The sequence below is a fragment of the Filicampus tigris genome, chromosome 6 (genome assembly GCF_054856515.1).
Source record: "Filicampus tigris isolate MCC_2025a chromosome 6, RoL_Ftig_1.0, whole genome shotgun sequence".
Taxonomy (NCBI): domain Eukaryota; kingdom Metazoa; phylum Chordata; class Actinopteri; order Syngnathiformes; family Syngnathidae; genus Filicampus; species Filicampus tigris.
Window position 1 is genome coordinate 1,421,111 of NC_141222.1, and position 14,801 is coordinate 1,435,911.

The following is a 14,801-nucleotide window of genomic DNA, read 5'->3' on the forward strand; positions in this document are numbered from 1 at the left end:
ATGGCATGACTCTAGTAGTAAAATTACCTTTGTTTTTCAAATCAAACTACACTAAAGCTTTAAGTCTTTAATTTGGAAGTAAAGCATTTAAGAACAGTATAAATTGCATAACATAGTAATCATAAATGATGATGTGTGCATATAGGTCACTAGGAATTAACCCACTGTTATTGTGTTTGAATGGAAACAAATTGAATGGACTGGCAAAACAACAAAGGTACTTATGAGTATGTATATGAGTACTGTAATTTCTCAAGTATCATAAGCTCTCAAACATAGCATGCCCCGAAAAACGCCTTTCAAAAGCAGTTTTTCTCTGTCCTCATGGATTATGTGCACCCCCAATTTGTTGGTACACATGCAAAAAAAAAACAACAACTTTTTTCTGCATCGTTATCTGATAGATTAGAACTTGTCTTGTTCAGACACATATTTTTTTGTAAAAAAGAGAAGTTTTCTTATCTTGCTAACAATTTCGGCTGGGAACACAGGCGCCCACTGATATGAATATCGGTAGGTACCGGTACGTATTAGCAACTTTAGAGCAGAGTACCTATGACGGCGTTGAGCTAGCAGGTCAAAGTTGTTACTAAACTTAGAAGGATGCACTTTGGAACTGAAACATGGCCCTGTTTGATTTCACGTGAATCAGTGCTCGGTAGGACCGACCCAAATCTGTCTATACCCGAAAAGGTAGCGTCTTCAGTACCCATCCCTACATGTAGCCAGTTACTATAGTGCACTGGCACACGAATATTCTAGTATGGCATCTACGATGGAGCCTTGCTTTAGGTAACAAACACGAAGAGGGGAAAAAATGACCAATGTGCCGATGTGTGCCGGAGCCGACCAAGCGTTGTCAAAATGCAGATGTGGTGAAAAAGACTTTCAGTGGTACAACTTGGAGTCTGGCAAAACCACTTTTATACAAACCATGACATAAGGTCAGATGTTTGTTTCTATGTATCTTTTACTGGTTAATTGTTCCTTGTCCCGATTTATATCAGAAATGTACGCTCAGGGGCCTTTAACAGATATAATGCAGTCAAATATAGTTACGAGCTTGCGAACAAATGTAATGCATGTGGAGTTTAGAACTGGTGCTACTTCTCAAGTCAAGTCTGTGGTCAGGATTGTTGGTGAGCATGAAAATTATGTTATTGTGAAGCTGAAGAAAGATACTTCATGCACTGTGAAAATGTAATGGCTCATTATGTCAGATGTGGATGATTTGATTTCTTCGCAGATAATTAGCACTAGAATGTCCAGGGTTTTTTAAAATGGTAAATGGGCTGTCACTTATTTGGCGCTTTTCTACCTTGGGTACTCAAAGCGCTTTACACTGTACCTCATCTACCTAATGATGACGCAGCATCAGGAGCAACTTGGGGTTCAGAATCTTGCTCAAGGATATTTCGACATGGTCACAATGGCCGGGGATCGATCCCACAATCTCCGGGTTGGGAAACGACCACTCCACCACTGAGCCATGTCGCCCCAAAACAACTATTGAACTACAAATCTGGGTGATATTTGACAAAACAACTCTGCTGGCTACAATTAGCCAACATTAATTTGTAAATTGGCCATTACCTGCCAAGACAGTAGGTGGGTGACATAGTCAAATGTAAAGCAGAAATAGTCAAATGACAGGCTTCTGGGCATTAGATAACTGGAGCAATTCGATACGTCATTTATGGTAACTACCCGTTAATTCCACCAGACAGTGAATATACTTTGAAGAGTTGGATGCTTCCATGCTTGCATTGTTATCACTAGCATTAGCCTAGCAACCAGAAGTTAGCACACTGCCATCCCCCAAACGGGGAAATAGTGCATGCTTAGAGACCATTATGCTATTGTGGAACGGAAAAAGGGAGTCAAAGAAGGTATATAACAGAGCATAGTATTGAACATACAGCTATACTTCATCGAAACTATGAGGATAAACAAGTAAGTACCAGAACCCCTGAAGTCCAGCACGCCACACGAGTTGAACATACTAATCGGTCCTTCGGTCCATGGAGGAATTATGTCAAAGCCACCACATTTTGTATATAAATTTGAAACATTGTACATTTAATATCACAGTGGAATGAAAGTACACCTTTCCACAACCCTAGGTGGGGTACATTTTTAATACATTTTCAGTTCTGCGTATAATACATACCTCTTGATTTTGGAAGATTTTATTTTCTTATGCTCGAGAAATTACAGTAGTCATTCAATGCTGTTGTTTCATTCATTGTTGTTCAAAGTATCGCATGGTACATTCACATAATGCATATATAATGTATTAGTAACATTAATAATATTAATTGTCCGTTCATGTGCGGTATATGTCATAACACTATAAATTGAAGCGATAAATTGTTGTATATGTCTGGATTGCAGTGCCACTTGAACTCTGCAATAAAATGTACTATTTTCAAACCATGACTCCAAACTCATCTGTTCAGCATATCAGCATATTGTAATCAGAAACCTAAATTAACACCCGCCAAATGCCGGTTAAACTTCATTTTGAAGGGGTGTTGAAAAAAACTTACTAGCCAGTTTGGCCGGTGATGCATGACAAAAGAGTGTCAATATAGTCTCTACAGCAGGGGTGCTCACACTTCTTCAGCATGACCAAGTCAAAATGATATACCTACCGGGTAGGGTATGTTTTGAATTTTTGTTATGCGTAGATCCTACTCACATACAAAAATGCAGAACATACATTTATTTTCAAATATATTGAGGATTGTTTATATGTACAAATGTGTTGATGTACATTGCATAAGCGCATGAGCCAATATTGCGCAACACAATTAACTATGAATATTAGGGATGTTCCGATCAGGTTTTATGACACCGACACCGATCATGCATGAGTGAGATCGGCCGATACCGATCACATGGAATATCTGTATATTTTTCCATTTATTTATGGTGACTGCTATTATGCAGTATTATCTGGAAAAAAAACAACAATCATATTATTGCCGTAATTTTGACAAAAATGTAGAAATAATTTCAAAAGCATGAAGAAATACAAAACCGTTGGAACCGTTGGAACGAAACTGGAACCACTTTGGTGAACAGTTGAACCTATTCTCCGTGGATTTAAGTATTGCAGTGCCAGCTTTGCTGCAGCTAGCCCATCTATCGGCTCGTGCTCCTTCATCCAGGTGCGGATGTCTGTTGGGAAGGCCCGTAAAAGCTGCTCCAAGACGATCTAGTCACCGACCTGCTCCTTGGTGTGCTGCTCCGGACGAATCAATTGTCTGTAGAGACCCTTCAACCGGTGGTAGGTCTCCGTGGGGTTTTCTCCGGGTGGAACTGTCATGGACCGGAATTGCTGCCGGTATGTCTCTGGTGAGATGTCAAACTTGGTCAGAAGCGCAGACTTCAGGTCTGAGTAAGAGTGAGCCCTCTTCTCGTCCATGGCTGTGTATGCCTCTAGTGCCTTTCCGGTGAGAATTGGCACCATGCGACATGCCTATTCGCTCTCTGGCCAACCGCTGGCAATACGCTCAAAGCGAAGATGGTAATTCTCAATGTCCTTCCCAGCCAGATACTGTGGGATCTTTGGATCCCCAACGATTCTGCACTCTGGCCCGGTGGGTGAACTGTGTTGTGGTCGCGGAGCAGGCATAGGCAGATCCAATCTCAGGCTCCTAGTCGACGCCTCAGATGGAGATGTAAACTGGGACGGACTGTGCCAGCTGCTACTGGCCTCTGTTCTACCCTCGGCTGACCTAACTGTGGGACTGTCAAGGAAGCTCGAAGCCCTCTGAGTTCTGCCAGAAAACCCTCCTCTCTTTTCTGCTGTCCTGCCAGAAAGGTCAGCATGACAGCTATTAGCTCCTCTTCTGCACTTGAACGCCCTAGCGCCGTATCAGAAGCACCACCTTCACCTTCTTCCTGCTTTTGTGAGCGTGTCCCCATACTCTTTCCTGCGGGCCAACCCCGTCCTCGTCCTCGTCGACTGGCCATCCCACTCCTGACACCTAATGTCACGGGTTCGCCTGTGAAGGCTCGAATAAAAAAATGATGGCACAATCGGAAACTAGGAGTTCAGTGTTTTAAGTACCCCAAAGTTGCCCCAACACGTGAAAAAGATATTTACAGTGACCAGAGTGACAAAATAACAAAAATAAAGCAAGCCAAATCAAAGAACAAAAATATTTACAATTAAATTCCAAAGAAAACAATCTCAAAAGTTCGACAAATTCCATCTTAATTTGCTTTGCATTGCTTTGCTTACGCTCTGCAGCAGCCTGGCCCCCAACGTCGCTAGGCTCAGCCCCCCACAAAATGAGTTTGGAACCCCTTAAATATCCTTTAGACCCTCCCTCCGGGCAAACCATTTAAGATAAATTGGATATTAATAAAAATATCAATCCATGTCCATGTATTAAACAATAACACCAAATTCCCATAAATGATTTCTGCAATATATAGAAAAGTATTAAATATGTTACTTTATCCATTCAAAATACACAATAACACAAATAACTGGCTAAAATGGTTCAGGTGACCTTCTCCTCTGCCACCGGTCGCCATTTAAGGCACAATCAGGAAATGCTTGAGTTTGGTCCAACCAATGCGGTAGCATGCAGGTGAGTGTATGATGTGTATGAGCGTGTGTCCGTGTGTGTGTGTCGGACGAGTGTCAAGTGTGCACCCCCGACACCAGCAATGAGGGTAAAGAAAAGTCCAGGCAATGGTGAAAGTCTTTCTAATAAGAATGACCGGGAGACCCCCGCACGGGTCGCGGGGAACAGTCACAATGGAGCATGGGTCCGCGGGAACAAAACGGCCGATGCGTGTTTATCAGCTGCACCCCCCAGCTAACGACAGCGCGCCAGTGAGGGAGTGACGGAGGTCAACGGCGCTCCTTCACACTGGCACAATACAACAATTACTCAGTCACAAAGATAACTGAAAAATTTAAATATACCAGCTTTTAGTAAGACCGTTTTTAACAGATCAAAATAATCAGCAGTCTCAAAAGACTTAATTATGCAAAAAGTCAAATAAATAACATGCCACCTAAACATTGGATGGTTCAGAATAATATTAAAGTAGAAAAAATAATCACAAGCAGGCTTCACTCGAATAAACTATTCAATGAGTTCCTAAATTGAAACGACTCAGGAATTTGGTTTATTTTCTTGTGCATAGACAAACTATCTTGTGCATTTGTCAACGAGAACAAAGTCACTGTTAATCTTTTTGGGGATTATAAAACGATATAGTGAGTCTGTTGCCCACAAGTGACCTACAGTACGTTTTGTGGCAGTAAGGCCACTTAGACTGCGCTGTGACAGTAACGCATCATGCATAGCAAGCTGCAGCATGCGTGCCATACACCGTCTGCTCGCCTTGACTTTCAATGCAGTGAGCCTTGTAAACTCACCATAGTCTACCAATTGCTTGTTCTTCAAATGTCGGATTAAGTTGGTTGTGTTGGAACCTTTGGCCATGCTCCCCTCCGCGAGGTACCTTTTCATGGCATATACAGTATTACAAGACGCAAACTCCACACAGGAGACAATGCTACGTTCCCACCAACTGCGGTGGGAGCGTTTCGGGCGGCGCGTTTCAATTGGAGTTAATGTAGCTCACGCGGGCGGGTGCGGTTGCTGCGGCCCGGCATGAACAATGCTTTTGGAGCAGTGGTACGTCGTCGCGTATCAAACAAACTTTTTTGCCATTTCGTCTCAGCAGCCAATCAGCATCGGGCATTTACGTCACACACAGCCAAACAGCATCCAGTTCACTCAGCGGATTTTTTTAAACAGTTTTTACAGTGCCTCCGTTCGGCTGTGTGTGACACACCGCAGTGTACGGGGGACCTTCGAGCTCTGGCTCTGTTTGGCTGTGTGTGAGACGTAGTCACGTAGTATGCCCGATGCTGGTTGGCTGCCACGGGGCGGAATGGCCAAAAAGTTGACTTGTTTGATACGCGACAAATGGGGCGAATGGAGAGCTTTTCGGTGCTTCACTCCGCGCCCCACAGCTGCAAACGTATCATTCGCACCGCCCGGCACGCAACTGTGCCCGCTCTCGGGAATTACATTGATTCCAATTGAAACGCGCCGCCACAAATGCTCCCACCGCAGTTGGTGTGGTGTTGGTGTAGCAGCCCCGCCTCTGCAGCGAGCAGAGGGGGAGGGACACAACATGGCTGTAGGCTGCGAAGCATGAGCTGCGGGTGATCGGATGTTTTGATCGGCAATAAAAGGCTTTGATCGAATGTTCTGATCACATAATTTTTCACGAAAATCGTCCGATCATGATCGGTGCCTTTTTCGATCGGAGCATCCCTAATCAATATGCCGCTCATTGATTGGATGCGAGACTCCAGTTCCTTTTGCAAATGTGTATTGCACAGCAACACACCGTAACACGCCAACACACCGTAGAACTAAAAGTTCAGACATACAACATATTACATTTATGACAAAGATAGCTTTGGCAAGCGTCAAAGCTAATCGCGATGGACAATGCAAAATAGTACTGACCATTTTGGTCTGCTTTCAACCAACGGCAGTCTTCTCCCAGAGATAAAAGCCTTGCAGTCAAAAAATGTGATGAACAAACTTGTTATATTAACTTTGTATATCCATTTGGCTTTGGCAAAATGAGAAATTATGAAGAAAAAGTTAGCAACACGCATGGTGAATGTCACTACAACAAGTGCTTCTCAGTACGGAGAAAAGCGTACAGAGATTCTGTAAGACACAACATCCAGTATGTCATTTTCAAAATAAAGGCATCTTATTTTAGAATACAGATGGCAGCCATTACAATGAACAACTAGTCTTTTTTTAATATCATGTGATCTACCAATGCTACCTTTGCGATCGACGTATTGAGCACCCCTGCTCTACAGCATGTCCTGTGCCGTCTACGGGGCCTCCTGCCGGTGCGACATACCCAAAAGACCTCACCAGGGGTGTCATCCAGGGAACGACTCTGAATCCCTCCCGGATGACCAAGCTTGTCTAAAGCCTCTGGACACCCTGCGGAGGAAACTCATTACGGTTGCTCGTATCCAGGATCTCATTCTTTCTGTCACAACCCACAGCTCATGGTCATAGGTGAGGGTAGGAATGTAGATTGACCGGTAACTCAGCTCCTTCTTCACCACAACAGACCGATACAGAGTCCGCAGCAGACGCTGCACCAATACATCTGTTGATTGCCTGCTCCATCCTGCCCTCACTCGTAAACAAGACCCCAAAATACTGAAACTCCTCCACTGATCCGGAGAAGGCGCTCCACCCTTTTCCGACTGAGGACTATGGTCTCAGATTTGGGGGTGTTTTTTTTCATCCCAACCCATTCAGACTCGGCTGCAAACCGCTCAAGTGAGAGTTAGAGATCACGTCTTGAAGAAGCCAACAGTACCACATCACCTGCAAAAAGTAGAGATGCAATACTGAGGCCACCACACTGGACCCCCTCAACAACTTGGCTGTACCTAGAAATTCTGTCCATAAATATTATGAACAGAATTGATGTCAAAGGGCAACTTTGGCAGAGTCCATTTTTTCACTAGAAAATAATCTGACTGACTGCTGGGAATACCAACTCAACCCATTGGTGTTGAAGAGACCAAACCGTATCAGGGGTTTCGGTATCCATACTCCTTAAGCACCCTCCACATAAGTCCCACAGGGAAACGGTCGAACACCTTCTCCAAGTCCACAAAACACATGTAGATTGGTTGGACGAACTGTCATTCACCCTCGAGGACCCTGCAGAGGGTACAGAACTGGTTCACTGTTCCGCGGCCGGGACAAAAATCACATTGCTCCTCCTGAACCCAAGATTCGACTTCCTGATGGACCTTCCTCTCCGGCACCCCTGAATCGACCTTACCAGGTTTGCTGAGGAGTGTGATCCCTCTGTAGTTGGAACATACCCTCTGGTCCCCCTTCTTAAAAAAGGAGACCAACCCCCCGGTCTGCCAAACCAGAGGCACTGTCTCACTCGATGTTGTAGAATCGTGTAACCAGGACTGCCTGACAACATCCAGAGCCTTGAGAAACTCCACTTTTTAACCACCTCGGTGAATTCAACACCAGTAGTAGGAAAGTTCACCTTATATTTCCCAGACTCTGCTTCCTCAAAGGAAGACATGCAGTGGAATTGAGTAGGTCATTGAAGTATTCTAGCTACCGACTCACAACGTCCTGAGTCGAGGTCATCAGCACCGCATCTCCACTATACACAGTGCTAACGTTGTACTGCTCCCCCTCCTGAGATGCCAGATGGTGAACCAGAATTTCATCAAAACTGTCCAGAAGTCGTTTTCCATGGCCTCACCGAACTCCATGCATTCCCGAGTTTTTGCCTCAGTGACTGCCGAAGCTATGTTATACTTTGCCAACCGGTATCGCACAGCAGCATCCGGAATCCTACAGGACTAAAAAGCCCGATAAGACTTCTTCATCTTGATGGCATCCCATATATATGGACGCATAGATGTTGGTATGTATATGCCGATTGCTTCAGTAATTACAACTATCTTTGGCTCTGTCTGCTTTCACTTCTTCAAGCTGCTTAAAAGTAGCGGATATAAGTTGTTGGTGTTGAGCAGGTTTCTTTTTTCTACCCGCGGTAACTGCATTGGGGTGAAGCCGTCTTACATGTGTTGATCGCAATTAATCACATTTTTCAACTGCAATTTTTTGAGAAGCTTGGAACCGAGTAACCGAGTTTACTCGAGTAAATTCTTGGAATTGATGTGTAAAAAAAATAAAAGTATATTGTGGCAAAGATTGTTCCAATAGCTTTCTTTGATCCTTGAATACAATTATTTTCCTGTAAAATACAACAGTTGAACGATTCACCGAAAACGTACAACTAATATTGTATTTGAATTTGGCTGTGTAAAGTGTGCAACATATGTTGGATTTCTCCGACAAGCAGATTTTTAAAGTAAAACTATGTAAAAGTCCGTCTTTGCGACTGTGACTCTCTTCTAAGATTGGCTGCGCAGTAAGCAGAGGTCAGCTGCTACAGGAAGTAATTAAAACTAAGTTAACTGAGTTAGTTTTTATTTTTTTTGTAAGTTATGAAATTTAAATTAATCTCCATAGTTAATGCTTTAATTTTGTTAGGCCCACGCACATAACTTCACATAACTTTTTAGTTCCCAAGGTACAATTAGTTAATGCCGTTCACAAAAACAAAAATGACAATGGAACAATGATCAAACAAAATTAACATATTTAATAAATCCTTTAACATGCTGGCTTTAGTTAATCTATAAAATATGATGTCTGACTTGGATTCTTTTGTTTCTTGGTTCAGGTCGTTCCATAAAATAATTCCTTTTACAGAAACACAATGTTCCGTCAGTTTAGTCCTGAATCTTGTTTTTTTTTCAAAGATCTCTGTTCCTCTTAAAATTTACTTGCTTTCTCTTTTTTCAAATATTTTCTGAATGTTCGTTGGCAAAGTGTTTTAAGAGCTTTCAACATAAATTGTAGAATACAACAATCTACTAATTTACACAATTTCAACAATGATTTGTTATTTTGTTATTTATTTGTTCTATTATTTTGGTTCTTTTATGCAAAACTGTGAGTCAACGCATAAATGCCAATGGCCATTTAATATTTACATTATAGCATACATAGCCATATATCTACATACGTACAATGGCTATACACATACAACATTAAAATGGCCCTTTGACTAAATTAGAGCAAAGTTCACAAACAGTAAAAAAAAATCAAGAAATCAAAGAAGAGAGAAGTTCATACAATATGTTCGATTCGAAAATAAATCCCCCCCGCACTTTTCTTTTGAGGAATCGTAATCGAAAAAAGTTAGGAACCATAATTGAATCAAATAAATGGAATCGTAACCGGAATCGTCCAAATTCAAATTATGCCTAACCCTAATCAGAACGTCAACGTAAAAGAATGGCTATTGGAAATTCTGATTGGTTGGTAACTTTGAAAAGTCCCAAGCCACATTGGATTGTAATCAAAAAAGTAAATTTAGAACCCTGATTGTAAATGTAACATCTTTGTTGGTTTAGCTTTCCTTTGTCTAAATTTGGTAGTTTTCATATTTAAGTTATTTGACCTTTTTGTGTTTTATCTTTATTGGTTTTATTTGTTCTCTTTTAGTTTCTACATTGTACAATGTCTCTGCTGGAACCGAAAGGTTTCTGATGGTCTGCTGGACTATTTCTCAGCTCCTTTTGTACCTGATGTACACAGTCATCCTGGAACCCACCTTATAGAGTATAAAACATTTCCATTCTTAAAAATTCGCAGTAACTTGTTGTCCGTTGTAACCTCATGGAAGTGTGCACCCTTTTCGTTGGCAAAGAACAGATCTGGCTTCCAAATGGAGTCTAACATAGAGGGGTCCAAGTCCAAAGAGTCATCTGGATATTCTGCATAGGCCAGCCTGGGATCATTCCATTGTTGACGAAGGAAGATGTTCACGCGATAGTCCTGAATGCACAAGACATAACATAGATCATGTGGCATCTGAAAATCAACTCACAACAAAAATATCTATTTGACTTTAATCATTTCCTTCATATGTGCTTGAACTTAAAACACACTAATTGCATTTAATTATGGATAGTGTGTAAAAGGCTCTAACACATTGTATTGTTGCAGTGGTGTAAATATTGTATTATGCATTGACCATGCTTTTGCATTGTATAGCCGTGCCTCCTCATGTCATGTGACTGTGTGCGTGCATGTGATGATGCTGTATTCCCTGCGCATGAGCAGTTCAGTAGTGCGGAAGAGAGAGCAAGTTCACAAAGTGGTGTTTTACAAGGTCGATGGAAACGTTTGAAGTTTGTTTCAGTTGCAGAATTCATGACCAAAAAGTAAGTGTGTTCTTCATATTCTATATTGCATAAAATGTGTATTTGTAGTGTTCATGTTATTTTACGTCCTCATATGGCATCTAGAGAAGATGCCGGATGAGACGTTTGTTGCACTAGCCATTTTGTGGCATTCTTATCCGCCACTACAGGTCCCCATAGACCATCGTGACACACCAGTACATTTTAGTGTATTTTGGATAGTTTATTTGGCCAATTACAACAGTAGTAATATTTATGTTAACAGCTTGTCCTTTTTTGAACTGTATTTCCTTTAAGGAGTTTTCTATAGCATTTTGATACATTAAGCCTTATTCTGCTTGTGTAAAATGTGTCACAATTAGTTGAATATTGTGCATCCCCCTTGTTGTTATCATTTTTATATTTCAGACTCTGTCATTTGTCAGCTGTCATCTGTCTAGCACCTTTATTATTATCATCTATCATCTGTAATCCATCCTTACAACCTGAGTAAAGAACCTCAACTCAGCATCAAACCTGCCTCCTGTATTCTGACTGATACACCATCCTGTACCCTGTATACTGTACACCCAAATTGATCCAGCGAAATAGCCTCCCCAACAGATAGTATTTAATTAGATTTACTCACATTACCTTCAGTAATATATTTTTTTGGTGGACTTATACTTTGTAAAAACTATAATTGTACTTCAACTCTTGTAAAAAAATAGTTAAAAAAGTACTTGCACTTTACATCGCTATACTTCAAACCACATGGTATCAGTGTGCTCTACCACTGAGCCATGCGGCTAAATTCGGAACTGTTGCATTTGTTTATCACAGAAACCTAGGTACAGATTCAGATTCCCCACTAGGGGTGGGAATGATAATAATTTTTTTGATGCAAAGACGTCCTCAATTCCACCGACACGCCTTCCACCGAGGAAGCAGAGCCTGGAGACTCTGAGGTGGCTCTCCTATCTCTGGGGTTGAAGTACCTAGGTAGTTAAAAAGCTCCTTGGTGGCAAAGCCCCGGGGGTGGATGAGATCCACCCGAAGTTCCTAAAGAATCTGGATCTTGTCATGGTTGACACGCTTCTACAACATCGCATGGACATCAGTGACAGTCCCCCTGGATTGGCAGACCGGGGTGGTGGTCCCCCTTTCCATTTACAGAGGAATCACACTCCTCAGACTCCCTGGTTCGGTCTATTCAGGGTTCTGGAGAAGAGGGTCCGCCGGGAAGTTGAATCTCGGATTCAGGAGGAGCAATGTGGTTTTTATCCCGGCCATGGAACAGTGGTCCAGCTCTACAACCTCAGCAGGGTCATCGAGGGTGCATGGGAGTTCGCCCAACCAGTCTAAATGAGTTTTGTGGACTTGGAGAAGGCGTTGGCCGTATCCCTTGGGGAGTTGTGTGGGCGGTGCGTTGGGAGTACAGGGTATGGAGCCCCTTGATAAGGGCTGTTTGATCCCTGTACCACCGATGTCAGAGTTTGGACCGCATTGCCAGCAGTAAGTCAGATTCGTTTCCAGTGAGGGTTAGACTCCTCCAAGGCTGCCCTTTGTCACCGATTCTGTTCATAACTTTGATGGAAAGAATTTCTCAGCGCAGCCGAGGTGTTGAGGGAGTCCTGTTTGGTGGCCTCAGTATTGCATCCCTGCTTTTTGCAGATGGTGTGGTACTGTTGGCTTCTTCAAGCCGCAATCTCCAACTCTCACTGGAGCGGTTCGCAGGCGACTGTGAAGCAGAATGAAAATCAACACCTCCAAATCTAAGACCATGGTCCTCAGTCGGAAAAGGTTTGGCGTGCCCTCTCCAGGTCGAGGATGAGATCCTGCCCCAAGTGCAGGAGTTCAAGTATCTTGGGTCTTGTTCGCGAGTGAGAGTAGGATGGAATGGGAGATCGACGGGCGGAACGGGAGATCGACGGGCGGATTGGTGTAGCAGTTGCTGTGATGCGGACTCTGTATCGGTCTGTTGTAAGATAGAAGGAGCTGAGCCGAAAGGCGAAGCTCTCGATTCACCGGTTGATCTACAATCCTACCCTCATCGATGGTCATGAGCTGTGGGTCAAGACAAGAACAAGAGCTCGGATACAAGCGGCCGAAATGGGTTTCCTCCGCAGGGTGTCTGGGCTCTCCCTTAGTGATAAGGTGAGAAGTTCGGCCATCCGGGAGGGAGTCAGAGTTGAGCTGCTGCTCCTCCACGTTGAGAGGAGCCAGCTGAGGTGGCTCGCACATCTGATAAGGATGCCTCCTGGACGCCTTCTTGGTGAGGTGTTCCGGGCATGTCCCACCGGCAGGAGGCCCCACGGACGATCAGGACACGCTGGAGAGATTATGTCTCCCCCCTTGCCTGGGAACACCTTGGGATCCCTCTGGAAGAGCAGCAAGACGTGGCTGGGGAAAGGGAAGTCTGGGCTTCCCTGCTGAAGCTGCTGCCTCCGCGACCCAACCTCGGGTAAGCGGCAGATAATGGATGTCTTGATGGATTTAAAGACACAACATCCACTATCACAATTTGTCTCAGGTTTGACATATCATATTATGAGTGCTTAATGAATCTGTTTGCATGTACTCCTCTCAGAATGTGCAAAATAATTTGTGTGGCAATTGAGTGCAATTGGCAGGCGGAATCCTGGGTGTGCCTGGTTAGTCGATCAACTTTCACATCCGCTTGCATGCACGATTAAGTTTGTACCCATTTTTGCAATTGCAAAACATGTAAATCTGACTTTAAGTGGCATCACTTCTATAAAAGCATTTTTGAAGATACTGTTCGATCGGAATATGATGAAATTAAACATTGTGCATTTAAGTATGTCTGTTTCATGTAAATATACAATACAACTAAGTAATTTGAACAACTGGATCTTAATGACCCTGACACTCCAATTCCGTTTACTCAGCGGTACTTCTCTGATCTGCCTCATTAAATATGTTCACTCTCTGCAATTTAATTTCTCTGATTCCTCTCAAAGCTTTTGATGTAAATGTAATATTGTGATTCTTTCACAATGTAACATTATCTTAATTATCAGTGACGCAAAAAGTTAATTAGATGTGATATTTTAGAACAGGTAGTACACCATGAGTATCACTGAGGAGTGAAACGAATGGTAATGATACTCAATTTGGCATTTAGAAGAGAGAGGAGAGAGAGAGAGAGAGAGAGAGAGAGAGAGAGAGAGAGAGAGAGAGAGAGAGAGAGAGAAAGAAGCGTTTTAAGAGTAATGGAGAGTAACACTGTGGTTACATGAACTGTAATTACCTTGATCCTAATAAAAATTGTGGACAGTTAACTATATATATGTGTGTGTGTGTGTGTGGGGGGGTGCATGCGTGTGTGTGTGCTTAAACTGCAAGTGTGGCCCAGAGAGATGACATTTACAGTATTGCTCGGGGCAAAATCTAAAGGTGTGTACAAATGTTTAGGTTTTCTGTTATACCTATTTCCTTATACTAACTCCAGTTGTTCAATTCTTGATGATACCAAGAATGAAGGAATATGAATGTAACCTTACATCACCACTGAATGAACAGATTGCAGTTACTGGGAGCAACAAATCAACAAACGTGTACATGTTTTTACTTAAACTGTTTTGCTCTTCAGACAAACCTGTAGCATTGTAATTTCTCCCTTTGTGCTCTGCTCACACACAGAGAATGGATTAAGAGGGATTGCGTGAGCGATTGAAAAAAAGAGTCTAACAGCAGTAAATCTGTTTAACATAGATAGCGTGTACAGACCACAATGGCCAAACCTGGCTCTAAGCCTTCTGTGTGTGCATGTTTGCGTGTGCATGTGTGTGTGACTTACATTAGATATTTAATATTAACCTTAAATCACTTGACCTCCCTGTATTTGTCTCCACTTTCATCATAAAATAAGTGTTCACAAAAATTAGCACTAAAGAAGGTACGCTCTTTTTTCGGATTACTTTAAATTGTAATTTTGACAATTAATATTGGCTTA

At 42.6% G+C, this 14,801-nt stretch overlaps 1 protein-coding gene across 9 annotated transcripts in view; it reads right to left on the reverse strand.

Annotated features, from left to right (window-relative positions):
- The window catches only part of glra3 (glycine receptor, alpha 3), a 199,161-nt gene that overhangs the window by 92,537 nt on the left and 91,823 nt on the right, over nucleotides 1-14,801 (reverse strand). For all 9 annotated transcript variants that reach the window (XM_086032404.1, XM_086032411.1, XM_086032407.1 and 6 more), the window contains one exon: nucleotides 10,252-10,475. In XM_086032404.1, coding sequence (XP_085888530.1) covers nucleotides 10,252-10,475 — 224 coding nt within the window. The remainder of the gene's footprint in view (nucleotides 1-10,251; nucleotides 10,476-14,801) is intronic.